The sequence below is a fragment of the Bombina bombina genome, chromosome 2 (genome assembly GCF_027579735.1).
Source record: "Bombina bombina isolate aBomBom1 chromosome 2, aBomBom1.pri, whole genome shotgun sequence".
In the NCBI taxonomy this organism is placed as follows: Eukaryota; Metazoa; Chordata; class Amphibia; order Anura; family Bombinatoridae; genus Bombina; species Bombina bombina.
Window position 1 is genome coordinate 1,272,197,930 of NC_069500.1, and position 21,891 is coordinate 1,272,219,820.

Genomic DNA, 21,891 nt, shown 5'->3' on the forward strand with positions numbered 1-21,891 from the left:
CATTACCCTGAATAGGGCTTGCTGATTGGTGCCTGTATTTAGCCATCCAATCAGCAAGGGCAACCCAGGTTCTCAACCTAAAATGGTCTGGCTCCGAAGCTTTTATTTCTGCATTTTCAAATAAAAATAGCAAGAGAACGAAGAAAATTGACCATAGGAGTAAATTATAAAGTTGCTTAAAATTGCATTCTCTATCCGAATTATGAAAGAGAAAAATTGGGTTTAGTGTCCCTTTAATAGTATAACGAGAAGGCAGCTCCAGTGGTAAATTGTGTGTCTGAGGGCTATTAATTATGACAATAAATATTAGTCAACTTTACAAATCTGTCAGTGGTGATTCAGGAAATTGCACCTATCAATTGAAAAGCATATTTTGGTATGTTCAGGAGCAACAATAACTACTGAGAGCTAGCTGGTGACTGGTGGCTGCACATATATGCCTCTTGTTATTGACTCACCTGATGTGATTAGCTAGCTCCCAGTAGTGCATTGCTGCTCCTTCAACAACATATAAAAAAAATGTAATAAAATGTTATAATATCGAATATTCCCTTACTTTTCAATCTTGTACATGTTGAAACTTAACCCATCCTCCTAAAACAACGGGTACAGCATAACACAGCTTAATTTTAATACAACCAATCAATGCTTGATAATGAGCAATTTGCATAATTTCTTTGTGCAAGTTCGCTCTTTATTGCATGCGCATTCCTTCTTTTCTTCACTGTATGCACATTTTTATACACTTTATTTTGTTATTGTACAGTGCTGATCACATCACTTTTTTTCTACAAACACTAAGCACAGCTTTGTTACCCTAAAAGCCTCTAGCTTTTGTCACTGCGCTTTAAACCCCGCATCTCCCCCACCCCCGTTATCTGTTTGGCTGTCCAATATTTTTTTGAAGTACAGCTGGAAACCCTATCTATCATATATGAGGTTTGATTATTGTTAGAGGCACATATTACAAAAAGTTCTACTGTGTATATTAAGTAGAAGCAGTGAAATATAACAGGTGTATGATTGTATACAGAGTCCTCACACTGTACAACTCACTGTCTTAGGAACACACGCAGAAAAAGTTGTTGTTTTTTTAAGCACAGGAACGTTCTTCAACCCCTTCACTACCGGGAATTTCAGAGAAAAACTTTACTCACCCAATGTACTAGAGAGTTTTTACTATTTTTGCTATCACTCCATTTAAACAGAAATAGAGCCTTTTGTTTTTCTTTATTTACCTATTAAAAGTATATACTGTATATATTTTTAAAGTAGACAACCTAAGGTATTGATTTAGGCTCATTTTGGTATATTTGATGCCACTGTTTAGCTGCCAAATACGATCATTTAAAGAAAAATCGTCTTTATTTGGAAAATGTTGGGTTTCTCACTGAAATTATTTACATACAAGTACTGCAGTCATAAGACCAATGGTTGTAAAAGCTTTTCTGGATCACCATTGTTCAGGAACAGCAGACATGCATGGCTTTGCCATTGGTTTTTGGCAATTAGAAGGCCACTAATTGCAGTTGCGCACCACACTTCCGAAATTCCCGGCAGTGAAGGGTTTAATCAAATAACTTGTAAGGTTAATATTTGCTGTAGTATAGGGATTACTCTCCCAGTAAGCCAGCTCCCAGGAGAGAATTGCTGCTACTTTAACAAAGGATACCAAGAGAATAAAGCAAATATAATAATTAAAAAAATCAGGTTTTTTAAAATAATGTGCTCTATCTAAATCAGTGCTTTCCAAACTGTTTGTCGGGACACACTAGTGTGTCGGCAGCAGTGTGTAGGTGTGTCCCTGCTTCAGCACAATTTTTATTAAATTTAATTTTTTTTTTTTTTTTTTTTTTTGGTTTCTGACTTTCCGCCTGCCTGCTACGCATATCACATGGTTGACACATGATTGATACTTAGTGGGTCACAGATTATCTTAACCTATTGGCGCAGCTCAGTGGGAACTGAAACTATTCCCTTTGGCGGCACATTGGCTCCTGACTGCACGTGTAGTCTCTTCAATCGGCTTGTGACTGCATGTGTAGTCAGTGTGTGGGACAGCAGTGTGTTTGCAGCGCGGGCAGTAGTCAGTAGGGCTCACGGAGCTCTGAGGGCGGCAGCTTAAACGCTGAGCTGAAGTCAGTGGGGTTTTTTCTACAGCTAGCTCCCAGTAGTGCATTGCTGCTCCTGCTCTTGATATATGGATAGGAAGTGGAAGTTAAAAATGCTTGATGATGAAATGCGAGTGTCTTTATCTAATATTCCACTAAATATTCAGAAATTGTGTTCATCCCATCAACCTCATAAATCCCATTAAATAATAAGTAACTATTGGTGTTATTAAACTTTTTATTAATTCTTGCACATACATACTGTTACTTGTATGTAAATACATATTATTATTATATAATTTATGTATGTGTCCGTATATTTTAAAACAAGTTAGTTTAACCTCCTTTTTGCTAGTACAACTGAATTAATTACCGTGTCACGAAATTATGTAGGTCTAATAAGTGTGTCATCAACATGAAAAGTTTGGAAAGCTCTGATCTAAATCATGAAAAAAAATGTTGTGTTTAATGTCCCTTTAATAATGCACCCCCATCATATATATCCCCTATCCCTCACCCCAACATCATCACATTACCCATTATCACTTGTAAATAAAATATATGAAAAATACACCTGTTCCCAGGTAAGTCAGATGCCTGCATTTCAGTAAACAAAGGTAGATGAGACTTCTTAGTGCTGCCCTCCCCTCGAGGAAGGTGGAGAAGCTCTGCCTCTGTAGGAAACTTCACTCATCCACCTGACAGCTAGTCTCCACCCAGTACTGCACGGAGGGGCAGAGAGGAAGGAGTGTGGCTGGAAGTGAGCAGCACTAATAAGAATGCTTCCGTGGAAACAAAACTTCTTGCAGGACTTCAGAACCCCTCTGATCTTCCTTTGTATGGTGAGGATGTGAAATCTTTTAGTGCTTATGTTTATTCCGTCTTATATTGACATGCTATAATCCTCTTACTCTGTGCCTTACATGGAGCATGCACATAATGACCTATATATTTATCTTACCATAGCTTAAACATGAAAAGCCATTGACTAGAGTGTAGGCGGGTTGTATCAGTAAACAGTACAGGTTGCTCAGACCAGATTCCTTGCTGTGCAGTAACTAATCAATTGGATGAGCAATAAATACATTGTACCCTAAGCAGTTACCCGACAGTGATATCCTGTTATACTTGACATCCAAAAAGTAAGACCTCATTTCGAGCCTGGTTTGCGGTGTCTGCTGTACTTTTTTGTTTTTTATTTAATAGGAGTCAGAGGGAGCCACTGCTATTTATGCCTTGTCACAACCTACACATTAGTTTGTCAGCCTTTGGTATTTTGGCCCAGGGCGGTGTTAAGGCCATATTCTATTTTTAAAAATCCTTAGTGCAGATTTAGATCTAATATAGTCATTACATTAGAGAGAGTGAAATGTATCAGGTAATACTTACTATAGGAAATGTGCAAGATAAGTGCAGCTGTGGAAAGGTGTGTACATAACGCGTTATTAAGTGGCATAATTAAATACACAACATGCGCCATAATAGAATATTGCTGGCAAAGTGTACAATTACAAAACATAACTAGTAAAATATAGAGAAAAAATTAGACCAATGACCCGCCAAATGCCATAGCATTAATAGGGGCACATATAAACCAGAAAAACTGTGTATTAAATACGCTCTTAAAAAGATATAAAACATTTTAAGATTGTAATATAAATCATTTATCTGTAATTTAACTTTGAAAATTTAAGGTTTTCCAATTGAGAGAATTGGAAGTGCAAGTGTAACTGCAAAGTTCAGCCCTATGACATATCTGTCCCTAATTGGCTCAGCAGAGGTGATACGACAATTTACTACAAAACCATGATAGTTTTGCTAACACAATTACAATGGCTAGCCTATTTCACTCTAGTTAACCCTCTGAATTAGGCAAGTGGTGGGGATTTAGTTCCTTAAAGGGACATGAAACACACTTTTAAAAAAAGTTTCCAATTTACTTTTATTATTAAATTTGCTTCATTCTCATGTTATTCTTTGTTGAAGAGATATCTATATAGGTAGCGTCCATATGTCTGGAGCACTACATATGATAGGAAATAGTGCTGCCATCTAGTGCTCTTGCAAAACTGTAGCCATGTAGTGCTGCAGACACGTGCACACTCCCGAGTTTGCCTTCCTGCTGTTCAACAAAGGATAACAAAAAACAAAGAAAATTTGATAATAGAAGTAATTTGGAAAGTTGTTACAATTGCGTGCTCTATCTGAATCATTTATAAAAAAATTGGGTTTTATGTCCCTTTAAGGGATTTAAGTGCTCTATTGTAAGTTGCATTTGGTGTTATTCTAAGATTTCTAAATATTTGCTGTAACAAGTGAAGCATGATTCATCGTGCCAGAAAACACGTTTTCACTGCTCCAGAGTACAGTAGTGGCATCATTTGCACCACTCCAGCTGACACTTTGCATATTGTGCTTGTTGTTGTGAGGTTTGTGTACAGCTGCTCGGCCATGGAAAGCTGTTACTTGTGCTGATGTTGCTTCCAGAGGCAGTTAGGTACTCTGTTTTAAGTGATGCAACAGATTATAGGAGAGCTGAAAGTCCTGGTGATTGGCACATTGCTTTCCATAGAGTGTAACGATGGAATGCAGACTTTCACAGTGGAGAGCAAATGTTTCAGCATTCTTATATTCACTTCTATTCGCATACATGTCTTTTTCTATCAGTGCAATTGCATTGTATATTTTGAGACAAACTTGCGAGCATACATTTGGTGAGATAAAACTGTGAGATCTGCAGGTGCAACATGCTTCGAGAATATGATGAGACATGTAAGAAAGTCCCTGTTCACCCCACTTTCCAAGGCTGCAATACAAAAGTAGAGTACACATTTTGGTCATTTTTAACCTTCTTTTTTTTTTTTTTAATCATATTGAAGAATAAGCATGATTTTTACTGTGTACATTAAAAATACTTTTTTTTTTCCCTTGAGAACTTTACTTCCTAATTTTAATTTGCCTTTTTCTGTATATTGTTTTATATATTTGATTATATACTATCAATATGTTTTTTAATGCATACTTTGATTACAATATTTACATTGTACATTCAATATGAAGTTTCAAACAACTAATTGTATTTCTTGAATAAAAATGTAGGCTACACCCAGTGGCGTATTTAAATTTTGTGCTGCCTTAGGCACTCAAAATTCTGCTGCATACCCCCTCAAGGTTTTATGCCTTTTTTGACCATAATATTTTTTGGTCAGGGAGTAATGTGTTTGGGTAAGTAATATTTTTTTTATGGCATTTCCAAAATAAATGTTCACACCCACAGACACATACACACACAGAGTTATACACATGCACACACATATACAGACACACAAATCTATCTATTGCTGCAATATTTATATTAAAAAAACCAACAATACTTACCCAAACACAATATTACGTGCTGAAAGCCAAGAGAACTAAGGGCAATAGCTAGCTAAATAAAATAAAGGCAAACAAAGTCCATGCGGTACAGCACAGTGGTAGCGGGTGGTGCAAGCTGTAGGGGTACCACACAAATCCCCAATAATATAGCACAGTCCAAAAGAAACAGCAGCACTCACCACTTATGCAAAAACTTCCATTTTATTGAGACTTCAAAGAAAAAGAAGACAACGTTTCGGACCTCTAGTCCTTAGTCATGTCAATACACAAATGCAGGTAACACACCTTAATAAAGGGACAGAGGTTACAAACCACACCTACTAATTAACTTTTTAACTGCAAAATCACAGATACTATTTCAGTGTTTACCTGACAAAAAGAGGATGCGCCATCTAGTGACAAAATACAAAAATGCAAAAGTGCATGTAAATAAAATCAATTATACAATGTTGCATATAGCAAAAGTACAGAATACAGAAACAAAATATCAATCTAATATATATAACATAGTTGTTACTCACAACAGAGGTGGATCAAAGGAAGACCGAAAAGGTCATATTCTTTGTTCATTCCAATTGGAAATCGAGTCTCCAATTTATTAATCCAAAATACCTCCTTCTGTTTTAGATATAATTCTCTATCCCCTCCCCTTCTGGGTATGGTCATATGATCTATGATCTGAAACCTAAGTTGGCAGATATTATGGCCTGCCTGAATAAAATGTTCTGCTACTGGATTTTTTTATTTTGCCATTCCTAATGTCAGACCTGCGCTCACATATTCTCTCCCGGACCATCCTAGTGGTCTCTCCGATATAGCTTCGCCCACAAGGACACTTAATCATATATATGGCATAGGTAGTATTGCATGTAAATAGACCCCTAATGCTATATTTCTTACCAGTACGTGGATGATAGAAGTATTTTCCTTTTACCATACTGTTACAACTGGCACAACCCAGACATGGATAACAACCCATGTTTTTATCAGAAATATATGTCTGTACATTAGCTTTTTGAGGGCTTATGTCAGCTTTAAATTAAATAAAATAAAGGTTCGGAGCTACCTCTAAACTATAAGCTCCATGGGCAGTCTCTTATTTTACCCCCCTAGAATGTAAGCTCTTTGGGCAAAATATCCCATTATATACCTGTATAATACTTCTAAAATAACTGTAAGCTTCTAACAAATATAGCCACAAAAAAGTGCTGTCCCCTCTCAATCTGCCGCCCTAGGCAAGTGCCTTGTTTGCCTATGCCAAAATACGCCCCTGGGTACGTCATATCCAGAATTCTGTGAAGGAATTTATAGTTCTGAGAATTATTGACAGATCTTTTTAGATAATCTCATATGAGGGGAGAACTTTAGAAAATCAGGTCTCAAGTCTTATTCTGATGATATGACAAGTGACTGTGCATCTAATTATAAAGTGTTAAACACATTTATTTTATATGTAAACCTGTTATTTGTGAGGAAAAATATGTTTTATTTTCTTTTTTACAGTTTCCACTTTGCTCCACCAAAGAGACATTGTCTGTAACAAAGCAACATCGCCAGCACTTAGACTACGAAGATTTTGTTGAGTTGCAAAATTTGCCAATTGCTGTTGCCAATGCAGATATTTCAGTTAAATATCTGTGCACCAAACCTTGCATCGTGCATGTTGATGTGATGGCTTCCTCAGAATTCAGAACTGGAATTTTAGTTTTTAAAAAACGTTTTAAAAATATAAAGTGTCTTCGAGAGAAAAGGGCACATAAAGTGCATTTAAAACTCCCAGATATGTTGGTTTATCGGAATGACTATTTTATGAAACACCCTATTGGTGTGTATTTCGTAGTTGTCAGGGCCTGGGTTGTACATATTGATAATATAGACCCATATACAAAGCACAATGAAACAATCGTACACGCTGTGGCAAATACATTTTCTACATTGGACATAGTGCCACCTTTTCAACGTCCTTATAAAGATAACCAAGTATGTTTCATGTGGGGATTTGAATATATATGGAGACAAAGAGAACAATCTATATTTGTATGCCAAGCGGAAACTGGTAAGTACAGATAAAGCTTTGTAGCTTTGTTATAAAGTTATAAAATGTGCACAAAAACTATTTTGTTAAGGTGGTTTTTATGATCATAAATCTTTTGTTTTTAGGTAGGGTGCATGAAAAAAATCCACTGACCCTGGTTTTCGTTTTGCAGCACTAATATCACATACCATGGGGTCGATTTATCAAGGGCCGGATGACCCCTGATGCCCCTGTTTCCGCGCAAGCCTTCAGGCTCGCCGGAAACAGTAGTTATGAAGCAGCAGTCTTAAGACCGCTGCTCCTTAACTGGTCTGCTGCCTCTGAGACTGCGGACAGCAATCTGCCCGATCGTGTACGATCGAGTTGATTGACACCCCTGCTAGCACCCGATTGGCTGAGAATCTGCAGGGGGCGGCATTGCACAAGCAGTTCACTAGAACTGCTTGTGCAATGTTAAATGCCGACAGCGATGTCTGGTGGACATGATACGCTACAGCGTATCATGTCTGCCAGACTTTGATAAATCGGCCCCCATTAGTACTGACACAATATTTAAGCATTATCTGTGAGGGTAATGAGATAACTACACAGAAGACTTTTAACAGTTACATTTTAAAGCTAATTAAAAAATAGGATATAGGGATAGACCTAAATCTTTCTTAAACATAGAAGAAGGGTAATGACTGAATATGTTAAAACCAATACAGCTATAAAAGTAAACATATTAATGGTGTATAAAATAGTGCACTATCCAAATATCTATCTAGTGATCTCTCTATTGATTCCGGATATGGTAATTATAAACGTTATAATTAAAGTATTAGATTGACATAACTCAATTTTTTTCTTAGGTCTTTTTGTAATGTAGCATTGAGAAAAAAAAAATATTCCTGTGCTGAATAAAACAACTTTTTAGCATTAGTAGGTGTTTATATATATATATATATATATGTTTGTCATCTCATCTAAAAGAACTGTGGGACTCCTTGACTTAATGTTGCAGCTATGCTCGAATATCTTATACTAGTTTCAATATGGTATCAAAAATCCTAATCATTTCAAACAATCTGGTGGTAAAGGCAGAGTGGCAGTAATATTTTTTTGGGCAATTATTTCATAGGCTCATCATCCTTGTCCTAGGATAATCATTACGTTAGTTTTTTATGCATTATAGTGCAGAGAATGTGTGCTTAAAGGGACATGAAAGCCAACATTTTTCTTTCATTTTCAGACAGAGTGTACAATTTTCATCAACTTTCAAATTTACTTCTATCCTTTGTTGAAAGAGCAGCAATGTATTACTGGAAGCTAGCTAAATTCACTGGTGAGCCAATGACAAGAGGCATATACGTGCAGCCGCCAATCAGCAGCTAGCTCCTAAACCTACCTAGGTATGCTTTTTTACAAAGGTTACCAAGAGAACAACATTATAAGTAAATTGGAAAGTTGTTGCACTATCTGAATCATGAACGAACAATGTGAGTTTCATGTCCCTTTAAGTAGTATTAGTAAGGAATGTAGTTGCTTAAAAGATGGTTCAAAGCTTGTGTTGTCCCTCCCCCAACCCCCCCCCCCCCCCAGAGACTCTCCCAGACATCCTCAATCATTAAGCACAGCATGTATGAAATATAAAAATGAGAGATAACCATCAGAACTAGGTATGCATTCTGGGAAAAATAACAGGAAATAAACACTTCTGTATTAATCTACCGACCATCACCTAACCTCTACTAGGCTTTCTAGATCCTCTGTGTTTTTATTTCATTTACATGATATTCCCTCTTCTCCTTCCCTGGGCTGTGATCTTAGTAATGCGTCTTTTTGAAAGAGAGCAGGACAGAGAGAATGAAAAAAGTTAGGGACGGGAGACAGACAGAGAATGACAAACAAAAAGATTAGAAAAAAAATCACTAACAAGAGAGAAAATGAAAGAGAGGTGAATACTTGAGAGAAGAAAAAGCTAGAAAGGGAGAACGGGAGAGATAAAATAAAGAAGTGAGAGAAAGTAAATGCAATCTTTGGAAATCACTTTTTGCCTCTTGTGTGCTGAAATTTCAGTTCATACCACATAGATTCTCATATATCAGACTAAACCAGTGCCCCTGCAAACCTTTATACTATACATATATATATATGGCCACGTTCGACCTAAGACCAAAGCACTTTCCCTGCATCAAAATCTTTCAAAGCTATTTGGCAATGTCAAATGCTTCATATTCTTCATGTCAGCATCATCAGACTACAGACCAGACCAAAGTACCCTGTGTACATTTTTGTGCCAGTACACAGAATGGTAATTTAACCACCTTTGAATTAGTAACATTCACCCAGATAACTGATTTAGGGCCGACTTATCATATGTCTGTCCGACATGATCTACTCAGCGGATCATGTACAACAGATATTGCTGCTGTCTGCATTTAGCATTGCACAAGCAGTTCTGGTGAACTGCTTGTGAAATGCCGCCCCCTGCAGATTTGTGGCCAATTGGACCCTAGCAGCCTGTGTCAATTAATCAGATCGGATTGATTGCTGTCCGCCGTTTAGAGGTGGCGGACCAGTTAAAGGGACAGTCTAGGCCAAAATAAACTTTAATGATTCAGATAGAGCATGTAATTTTAAACAATTTTCCAATTTACTTTTATCACCAATTTTGCTTTGTTCTCTTGGTATTCTTAGTTGAAAGCTTAACCTAGGAGGTTCATATGCTAATTTCTTAAACCTTGAAGCCCACCTCTTTCAGATTGCATTTTAACAGTTTTTCACCACTAGAGGGTGTTAGTTCACGTATTTCATATAGATAACACTGTGCTCGTGCACGAGAAGTTATCTGTGAGCAGGCACTGATTGGCTAGACTGCAAGTCTGTCAAAAGAACTGAAAAAAGGGGCAGTTTGCAGAGGCTTAGATACAAGATAATCACAGAGGTTAAAAGTATATTATTATAACTGTGTTGGTTATGCAAAACTAGGAAATGGGTAATAAAGGGATTATCTATCTTTTTAAACAATAAAAATTCTGGTGTAGACTGGTCTTAAAGGGACACTGAACCCAAATTTTTTTCTTTCGTGATTCAGATAGAGCATGAAATTTTAAGCAACTTTCTAATTTACTCCTATTATCAATTTTTCTTCATTCACTTGTTATCTTTATTTGAAATGCAAGAATGTAAGTTTAGATGCCGGCCCATTTTTGGTAAACAACCTGGGTTGTTCTTGCTGATTGGTGGATAAATTCATCCACCAATAAAAAAGTGCTGTCCAGAGTTCTAAACCAAAAAAAAAAGCCTAGATGCCTTCTTTTTCAAATAAAGATAGCAAGAGAACGAAGAAAAATTGATAATAGGAGTAAATTAGAAAGTTGCTTAAAATTGCATGCTCTATCTGAATCGCGAAAGAAAAAATTTCGGTTCAGTGACCCTTTAAGACCACTGATTCTTAAAGGGAAATCTTTGATTAAGATAGAGAATACATTTTTAAACAACTTTCCAATTTACTTCTATCATTTAATTTGCTTCTTTCTCTTGTTATACTTTGCTGAAAAGTTTATCTAGGGAAGCTCAGAAGCAGCAGAGAACCTAGGTTCTAGCTGTTGATTGGTGGCTGCATATATATATCAGACACTCCCATATCTAGACATTTCAAGAATCTACATGATTCAGATATGTCAAGTTTAACACTACAAGGGATTGATCATGTGCCCTATTGGAGGAGAGGAGGTAATAGGGAAGATAAATTAAATAAGCGTGAGGTCTTCTGGATCTTTTCTTTGAAGACCAGTAACCCACAAGGGTTAAATATGAGAAGGGATCTTGATTTATTTACTTAAGAGTAGTACCTCTTTTATATATAGCATCACATTTGGTCTTCATGTGATCCTTCCCCCTTTGACTAACTATTTCTTTGAATGAAACATAGTTACATATACATCAAATTTCTAACTGTACCTTTTATATCTAGTAAAACAAGAATTTTACAAAAAAATACATAGCTATCAGCTGTAAAATTAAGTTTTCCAAATGATAAACTTGTATACAGAAAAATGTTCCTCTTAATAAGGTTTTATACTAGAATAGCTATGTGATTTAGGCATGCAGACCATTGAGAGTTCAATAATAATTTTTAATTATATCTAATATTAAAACAATATATTGCTGTTAGATTTTATTTCTATATATATATAGATAATTGTGAGCCAACTCCTGATTTCTGTAATGCAGCTGTTTAACTAAAAAAAAGCTATGTATGCATGTTATGGTCCTTTACATATTTATACCACTTGATATCTATACTGTACCTTTAAATCTGTGGTATAAGAGAAGGTGTGTCAGGCTAGTTCTACATGCAGTGAACAAGTGAGCATGCTCACGAAACATGTCTGCAAGACTAACTGACACACCTGTGTTGCTTTTACCTGAGAGCTTGTGATCCTGTTGGGCCTGTGAGCCCTTTCATGTTTCTATGCTGTGCCGAATAAACTGAAGATTTTTACCTTTATGAATTGACTGTCTTTGCGGTGCGCCCTATTCCTGGATTATTCTATATATTGACTGTGATTGGCTCACCAATGTGTTTAGTTAGAAACCATTAGTGCATTGCTGCTCCTTCAACAAATGATACCAAGTGAATGAAACAAATTAGATAATAGAAGTAAATTAGAAAGTTGTTTAAAATTGTATTCTCTATCTGAATCATGAAAGAAAAAATTTGGGTTTTATGTCCTTTTAACTGCTGTTTCTGGCAAGACTGAAGGCTCGCGCGGAAACAGATGTATTAGGCACCATACGGTGCTTAATAATTTGGCTCCTTAAACTCTTCTGATCTATTTAGTTAACCCCTTTTGAGTCGATTGCATATATGAAGATGATGAATTTAACCCCAATAACAGAGCTATATTACCCTGATTTTTTTTTACATAGTTAGTAGTATTTATCTGTTCTTCCTCACTCTCCTTTTCTTTTCAAGCACCATTTCAAGCATTTCCAAATAAATAAAGTGACATAAAAGTGGTATTTATAGTGCAAGGTAACATTTAAAGTATTAAAAGAATTTTTGCACTATTCAAGCTTTTGCGGTACACAAATATGGCATAACAGGAGCAAGCAAAAATTAGGGAAATTACATTTTTATAAATGGTTATTTTAAAGAATAAATGTGATCCATACTTGTAAATGTTCCACTTTATAATGTCAATATATTTTCTGTTTGTTTTCCTTTCAGATTTTGTAAATATCCTTAATTTTCCTCTTGCATCGAGTCGGGAGCACTATGGCATTATCAAAACATTTAAAAGATTTAGGAACAGAGATTTGGAAATGAGAAGACAGCTATACATTAATAATCCAAAGTAAGGTTGAGACTAATTATATAAATTGTACATATCACTGCACATACGTTTTTTTTTCAGTTTTCATGTCTATTTATGCTTTTTAATTTATTAAAAAAGTAAAAACAATCCAGTAAATTTGCAAAATGAGATGCTATATATAAAGCTGAAAGGAAAATGGAACAAAATATTGTATGATTTAGACAGAGCATATAGTTTTAAACAACTTTCCAATTTACTTTTATCAAAATTGCTTAATTATAATTTATTGTGGTATATTTTGTTAGGGTCTTAGAATGACATGCTCTATCCGAATCATCCAAATTTAATTTTGACTTTTCTATCCCTTTAAGTTCTAATTCAAACATAGGGTTACAGGCTGAGTGGATGGTAGGTGGCAATTGTAGAAACAAGGAATCCAGTGCCAAGCTAAAGTAAGGTAACAGCACCAAATATTTATTTTAAAATATGTCATCTGAGCACTCATAAATTAGAGCTCCAGAGATAGAGGGCCAGATTACAAATGGCACAGTATTAGTTTTTTTATTGCGTTAGTGAAAACACAGCTAGCGTTAAGCTTTTTGGGTTGCCCTGGTTTTATAAGTTGCAGAAAAACATATTTTGCGCTAGCTGTAACCGAAAAAGGGAACAAATCCTAACTTTTGTTTTCACGTGCGCGTGCATGTATTCCCCCATAGAAATCAATGGAGACAAAAAAGAAGAAAAAAAAAAAAACACCCTACTCGCGTAAACTACATTGCATTCCCCATTAAAATTAATGGAGAAAATAAAGTGAAAAAAAGCTAACATCCTACTATAAGCCCCTAGCCTAATAACCCCTATACCGACATCCCCCCACATTGCAAAGTAACTAAATAAACTATTAACCCCTAAACCGCCATCCCCCCACATTGAAAAGTACCTAAATAAATTATTAATCCCTAAACCACCATCCCCCCACATAGCGAACTATCTAAATAAATTATTAACCCCTTTAGCCGCCATCTCTCTAAATCGCAAAGTACCTAAAACAACTTTTACCCCCTAAACCGCCATCCCCCACATTGCAATAACTAAATAGAACTAATAACCCCTAAACCGCCACCTCCCCACATCACAATAACTAAGTAGAACTATTAAACCCTAAACCGCCATCCCCCACAACGCAAAGTCATAAACTAACATCAAAACCCCCTAACCTAACACCCCCTAACTTAACCCAAATTAAAATACCCCTAAATTTACTACAAAAATCCTAACTACCTTAAAAAAACTTACCTGTAAAATTCTCGAAAAATTAGAATATCGTGCAAAAGTTCATTTATTTCACTAATGCAACTTAAAAGGTGAAACTAATATATGAAATAGACTCATTACATGCAAAGCAAGATAGTTTGTCATAATTGTGATGATTATGGCTTACAGCTCATGAAAACCCCAAATCCACAATCTCAGAAAATTAGAATATTACATGCAATCAATAAAACAAGGATTGTACATAGAACAATATCGGACCTCTGAAAGTATAAGCATGCATACTGTATGTACTCAGTACTTGGTTTGGGCCCCTTTTGCAGCAATTACTGCCTCAAAGCGGCGTGGCATGGAAGCTATCAGCCTGTGGCAATGCTGAGGTGTTATGGAAGACCAGGATGCTTGAATAGCGGCCTTCAGCTCTTCTGCATTGTTCGGTCTCTCATCTTTCTCTTGGCAATGCCCCATAGATTCTCTATGGGGTTCAGGTCAGGCGAGTTTGCCGGTCAATCAAGCACAGTAATCCCACGGTCATTGAACCAGGTTTTGGTGCTTTTGGCAGTGTGGGCAGGTGCCAAGTTCTGCTGGAGAATTAAGTCAGCTTACCCATAGAGCTCGTCTGTGGAAGGAAGCATGAAGTGCTCCAAAATCTCCTGGTAGATGGCTGCGTTGACCCTGGACTTAATGAAGCACAGTGGACCAACACCAGCAGATGACATGGCTCCTCAAATCAACACAGACTGTGGAAACTTCACTCTGGACTTCAAGCATCTTGCAGTGTGTGCCTCTCCATTCTTCCTCCATACTCTGGGTCCTTGGTTTCCAAATGAGATGCAACATTTGCTCTCATCAGAAAAGAGGGCTTTGGACCACTGAGCAACAGACCAGTTCTGTTTTTCTTTAGCCCAGGTAAGACGCTTCTGACGTTGTTTGTTGTTCAGGAGTGGCCTGACAAGAGGAATACGACATTTGAAGTCCATGTCCAGGATCCGTCTGTGTGTGGTGGCTCTTGATGCACTGACTCCAGCCTCAGTCCACTCCATGTGAAAGTCCCCAACACTTTTGAATGGCCTTTTCCTGACAATCCTCACCAGGCTGCAGTCTTCCCTGCCTCTTGTGCACCTTTTTCTTCCACACTTTTCCCTTCCACATAACTTTCTATTAATGTGCTTTGATACAGCACTTTGGGAACATCCAACTTCTTTTGCAATTACCTTTTGAGGCTTTCCCTCCTTATGGAGGGTGTCAATGATGGTTTTCTGCACAACTGTCAGGTCAGCAGTCTTTCCCATGATTGTGATTTCTACTGAACCAGACTGAGAGGCCATTTAAAGGCTCAGGAACCCTTTGCAGGTGTTATGGCTTAATTTGCTGATTAGAGTGGGACACTTTGAGCCTAGAATATTGCACCTTTTCACAATATTCTAATTTTCTGAGATTGTGGATTTGGGGTTTTCATGAGCTGTAAGCCATAATCATCACAATTATGACAAATCACAGCTTGAATTATCTTGCTTTGCATGTAATAAGTCTATCTCATATATTAGTTTCACCTTTTAAGTTGCATTAGTGAAATAAATGAACTTTTGCACAATATTCTAATTTTTCGAGTTTCACCTGTATATAGCAAAGAACAGAGAGTGCACTCACCAGGACTTATCACAAGATTTATTTCCTAACTTAGTACCAACTGTCAGTTTATTAAATGTCCACCAATTCTCTGTTACTAGCTTTACAGGATACTACTAATGTTCTAAAAATATGCAGTCAGGAAATAACCTAGCATGGTGTGCCTCATATTGTTTATACATGGTTTACTTGATTAGTTAATATAATTTCTTTCATCACTTTTCTCAATCTTTTTCTTAATATTTTTTAACTTTTTTTTTTCTCATTCTCTTGTAGATTTACCATTTCCATTTGGATGTATTTGCTCCATTATTGTTCAAATAAGCAATGTGGTATCATTTACCATATTGACAATAGTAAAATGTATACAACTCCACTATTATTCTTAAATGACAGAGGTATGTGTTACATTTTTGTAATAAATATTGAAAAAATAATGTTGATTTATGTAGAGAAAATATATTAATATAAAAAAGTTAAAAAGTTAGTTGGAAATAAAATCTATAATGCTAACATGATGGAATTAAATGTTCTCAAATATTTCTTTGTTATACTTTTTTTTAGGTCAAATTCATATTCAGATGCAGCTTGTTACAGGGGTGTCTTTTGCTGTGCTGACTACTATTAAGGTTCCCCTTCTCAAGTGGTTCCGTCTTGACATCTCATTTTATGGGAGAAAGGTATAGTAAAATGGAAGATTTATGTTTTGAAGTCCCTTCCCCAGTTTTTAGTGTTTTTTTCCAATATTATATTTTTTGTTTGTTTTATTTAAAAAAAATAAATTTGTAAAAAAATATCATCATAGACACAGACCTAGATCACATTGCTATAATGAAGACACTAAGGCCTAGATTTAGAGTTGGGCGGTAGCCGTCAAAACCAGCGTTAGAGGCTCCTAACGCTGGTTTTTACCGCCCGCTGGTATTTGGAGTCAGTCAGGAAAGGGTCTAACGCTCACTTTGCAGTCGCGACTTTTCCATACCGCAGATCCCCCTACGCCATTTGCGCATCCTATCTTTTCAATGGGATCTTTCTAACGCCGGTATTTAGAGTCGTGGCTGAAGTGAGCGTTAGAAATCTAACGACAAAACTCCAGCCGCAGAAAAAAGTCAGTAGTTAAGAGCTTTCTGGGCTAACGCCGGTTTATAAAGCTCTTAACTACTGTGCTCTAAAGTACACTAACACCCATAAACTACCTATGTACCCCTAAACCGAGGCCCCCCCACACCGCTGCCACTCTATTAAATTTTTTTAACCCCTAATCTGCCGACCGCACACCACTGCCACCTACGTTATCCCTATGTACCCCTAATCTGCTGCCTCTAATACCGCCGACACCTACATAATATTTATTAACCCCTAATCTGCCGCCCCCAACATTGCCGCCACCTACCTACACTTATTAACCCCTAATCTGCCGACCGAACCACACCGCTACTATAATAAATGTATTAACCCCTAATCCGCCTCACTCCCGCCTCAATAACCCTATAATAAATAGTATTAACCCCTAATCTGCCCTCCCTAACATCGCCGACACCTAACTTCAAACATTAACCCCTAATCTGCCGACCGGTGCTCACCGCTATTCTAATACATTTTTTAACCCCTAAAGCTAAATCTAACCCTAACACCCCCCTAAGTTAAATATAATTTTTATCTAACGAAATAAATTAACTCTTATTAAATAAATTAATCCTATTTAAAACTAAATACTTACCTGTAAAATAAACCCTAATATAGCTACAATATAAATTATAATCATATTGTAGCTATTTTAGGATTAATATTTATTTTACAGGCAACTTTGTATTTATTTTAACCAGGTACAATAGCTATTAAATAGTTAATAACTATTTAATAGCTACCTAGTTAAAATAATTACAAAATTACCTGTAAAATAAATCCTAACCTAAGTTACAATTAAACCTAACACTACACTATCAATAAATTAATTAAATAAAATACCTACAATTATCTACAATTAAACCTAACACTACACTATCAATAAATTAATTAAATACAATACCTACAAATAACTACAATTAAATAAACTAACTAAAGTTACAAAAAATAAAAAAATATTTACAAACATTAGAAAAATATTACAACAATTTTAAACTAATTACACCTACTCTAAGCCCCCTAATAAAATAACAAAGACCCCCAAAATAAAAAAATGCCCTACCCTATTCTAAATTAAAAAAGTTCAAAGCTCTTTTACCTTACCAGCCCTGAAAAGGGCCATTTGCGGGGCATGCCCCAAAGAATTCAGCTCTTTTGCCTGTAAAAAAAAACATACAATACCCCTCCCCAACATTACAACCCACTACCCACATACCCCTAATCTAACCCAAACCCCCCTTAAATAAACCTAACACTAAGCCCCTGAAGATCTTCCTACCTTATCTTCACCATGCCAGGTTCACCGATCCCTCCAGGCTCCGAAATCTTCATCCAAGCCCAAGCGGGGGCTGGCGATCCATAATCCGGTTGAAATCTTCTATCAAGCGGCGGCTGAAGAGGTCCAGAAGAGGCTCCAAAGTCTTCATCCTATCCGGGAAGAAGAGGAGATCCGGACCGGCAACCATCTTGATCCAAGCAGCATCTTCTATCTTCATCCGATGACGAACGGCTCCATCTTGAAGACCTCCAGTGCGGATCAATCTTCTTCTTCCGACGTCCAACTGAAGAATGAAGGTTCCTTTAAGGGACGTCATCCATCGGAACAGCCAATAGAATGCGAGCTCAATCTGATTGGCTGATTGGATCAGCCAATCGGATTGAACTTGAATCTGATTGGCTGATTCCATCAGCCAATCAGAATTTTCCTACCTTAATTCCGATTGGCTGATAGAATCCTATCAGCCAATCGGAATTCGAGGGACGCCATCTTGGATGACGTCCCTTAAAGGAACCTTCATTCTTCAGTTGGACGTCGGAAGAAGAAGATTGACCCGCGCTGGAGGTCTTCAAGATGGAGCCGTTTGTCATCGGATGAAGATAGAAGATGCCGCTTGGATCAAGATGGTTGCCGGTCCGGATCTCCTCTTCTTCCCGGATAGGATGAAGACTTTGGAGCCTCTTCTGGACCTCTTCAGCCGCCGATTGATAGAAGATTTCAGCCGGATTATGGATAGCCAGCCCCCGCTTGGGCTTGGATGAAGATTTCGGAGCCTGGAGCGATCGGTGAACCTGGCATGGTGAAGATAAGGTAGGAAGATCTTCAGGGGCTTAGTGTTAGGTTTATTTAAGGGGGGTTTGGGTTAGATTAGGGGTATGTGGGTGGTGGGTTGTAATGTTGGGGGGGGTATTGTATCTTTTTTTTTACAGGCAAAAGAGCTGAATTCTTTGGGGCATGCCCCGCAAATGGCCCTTTTCAGGGCTGGTAAGGTAAAAGAGCTTTGAACTTTTTTAATTTAGAATAGGGTAGGGCATTTTTTTATTTTGGGGGTCTTTGTTATTTTATTAGGGGGCTTAGAGTAGGTGTAATTAGTTTAAAATTGTTGTAATATTTTTCTAATGTTTGTAAATATTTTTTTATTTTTTGTAACTTAGTTCTTTTTTATTTTTTGTACTTTAGTTAGTTTATTTAATTGTAGTTATTTGTAGGTATTGTATTTAATTAATTTATTGATAGTGTAGTGTTAGGTTTAATTGTAGATAATTGTAGGTATTTTATTTAATTAATTTATTGATAGTGTAGTGTTAGGTTTAATTGTAACTTAGGTTAGGATTTATTTTACAGGTAATTTTGTAATTATTTTAACTATTTTAGCTATTGTACCTGGTTAAAATAATTACAAAGTTGCCTGTAAAATAAATATTAATCCTAAAATAGCTACAATATAATTATAATTTATATTGTAGCTATATTAGGATTTATTTTACAGGTAAGTATTTAGCTTTAAATAGGATTAATTTATATAATAAGAGTTAATTTATTTTGTTAGATTTAAATTATATTTAACTTAGGGGGGTGTTAGTGTTAGGGTTAGACTTAGCTTTAGGGGTTAATCCATTTATTAGAGTAGCGGCGAGATCCGGTCGGCAGATTTGGGGTTAATTATTGTAGGTAGGTGGAGGCGACGTTGTGGGGGGCAGATTAGGGGTTAATAAATATAATATAGGGGTCGGCGGTGTTAGGGGCAGCAGATTAGGGGTACATAGGTATAATGTAGGTAGCGGCGGTGTATGGAGCGGCAGATTAGGGGTTAATAATAATATGCAGGGGTCAGCGATAGCAGGGGTGGCAGATTAGGGGTTAATACATATAATATAGGGGTCGGCGGTGTTAGGGGCAGCAGATTAGGGGTACATAGGTATAATGTAGGTAGCGGCGGTGTACGGAGCGGCAGATTAGGGGTTAAAAAAATATGCAGGTGTCAGCGATAGCGGGTGCGGCAGAATAGGGGTTAATAAGTGTAAGGTTAGGGGTGTTTAGACTCGGGGTACATGTTAGAGTGTTAGGTGCAGACGTAGGAAGTGTTTCCCCATAGAAAACAATGGGGCTGCGTTAGGAGCTGAACGCTGCTTTTTTGAAGCTGGCCGCGTCCGTAAGCACCGCTGGAATTTAGAGTTGCAGTGGCGGTAAATATGCTCTACGCTCCCTTTTTTGGAGCCTAACGCTGCCATTCTGTGAACTCTAAATACCAGCGGTATTTAAAAGGTGCGGGAGAAAAAAAGCCAGCGTAGCTAATGCACCCCTTTGGCCGCAGAACTCTAAATCTAGCCGTAAGAAAACAATGATGTCATCAGACAGTTGACAGCAAGCAGCAACTTTGTTAACTAATTTATATAATGAAAGTCAGACTTCACACCAGATTTCCGCTGTTTCAATAAAATGTTTTGATTATTATCAAGATTATATTTATAGCAACAGCATTGTACGATCTAGGCCACAGTCAGTGTACTTACAGATAAAGTTTAAAGAGATGTTTTACTATGGAAATTTTAGCAACGCATTGCTTGAAAGCTGGCATAGTGCTGCAGAGAGTTTAAAATATCACGTATAGAACCAGATTATAGTGTTCTCTTCTTATATGCTTTTTTTATATACCTTCAAGCAGTCAGCAAAAATAAATGCTTTACCGCACTCTATACATTAACACAGTTTTGCTACTACTTTGCAACAGCCTGAATGGATCCTCTAAGTCGGTTCATGTTACATACGTGTCACGTAGAGCATAATTCTGAAAGTAAAACGTGCAGCTTTTTAACATGACCACTGACATATTCTTTATCTACAAACCCAATTCCAAAAAAGTTGGGATAATATGGAAAATGCAAAAAAAAGTCATTTGAAAATCCAATTCACCCTATACTATATTGAAAACATATTATTAATACATTATTTGGTTTTACTTTGTGAATTTAATGTATTTTTTAAAATAGACACTTATTTCAAATCTGATGACTGTAACGCGTTCCAAAAAAGTTGGTACAGGGGCAATTTAGGACTAATAGCGATGTGACAAGATGAAATAAGGTGTTGTGAAACAGGTGAGGCAATCGTGTAATCATAGTATATAAGCAGCCTCCAAAAAAAGGCCTAGTCCTTCAAGAGCAAGGATGGGTCGAGGCTCGCCAATCTGCCAACAGATGCATCAGCGAATAATTCAACACTTTGAGAACAACATTCCCCAAAGACAAATCGGTAGGATTTTGGACATTTCACCTTCTACAGTGCACAATATAATTAAAAGATTCAAGGAATCAGGTCAAATATCTGTGCCTAAAGGGCAAGACTGAAAACCACTTCTGAATGAACGTGATCTCCGATCCCTCAGATATCACTGTCTCAAAGTACGCTGACAAAGTGGAACGGCCGCTCCAAACTCCTCGACAGACGCTGCTCTCAGGCTCACAGTAGTGACGTCAGACGCCACGAATTGGGGCAAAGGAGGCTCGCAAATGGGCAAAGGTGCAATGCTGGAAAAAAGCAGCAACCAACTGCTTACAGGTAATCCAAAAAGTAAAAAAAACAGCAGCACGGCAGTAGTATTGAAAACAGGAACCTTTATTCCATTAAACAGCAAACATGCAAGTGGTGGACAAAGCTTCTGCCGTGCTGCTGGTTTTTTTTACTTTTTTTTACTTTTTGGATCACTGTCTCAAAAACTGTAATGAGTCTGTAATGGATATCCTGACATGAGCTCGG

General features: G+C 37.0%; 1 protein-coding gene across 1 annotated transcript in view; it reads left to right on the forward strand.

Moving 5' to 3' along the window:
• The first annotated feature begins 2,815 nt into the window (after positions 1-2,815).
• The window catches only part of SEL1L3 (SEL1L family member 3), a 327,791-nt gene continuing 308,715 nt past the window's right edge, over positions 2,816-21,891 (forward strand). Inside the window, exons 1-5 of the mRNA XM_053704078.1 lie at positions 2,816-2,953; positions 6,993-7,545; positions 12,743-12,869; positions 16,008-16,129; positions 16,296-16,411. Coding sequence (XP_053560053.1) covers positions 2,891-2,953; positions 6,993-7,545; positions 12,743-12,869; positions 16,008-16,129; positions 16,296-16,411 — 981 coding nt within the window. The 5' untranslated portion in view covers positions 2,816-2,890. The remainder of the gene's footprint in view (positions 2,954-6,992; positions 7,546-12,742; positions 12,870-16,007; positions 16,130-16,295; positions 16,412-21,891) is intronic.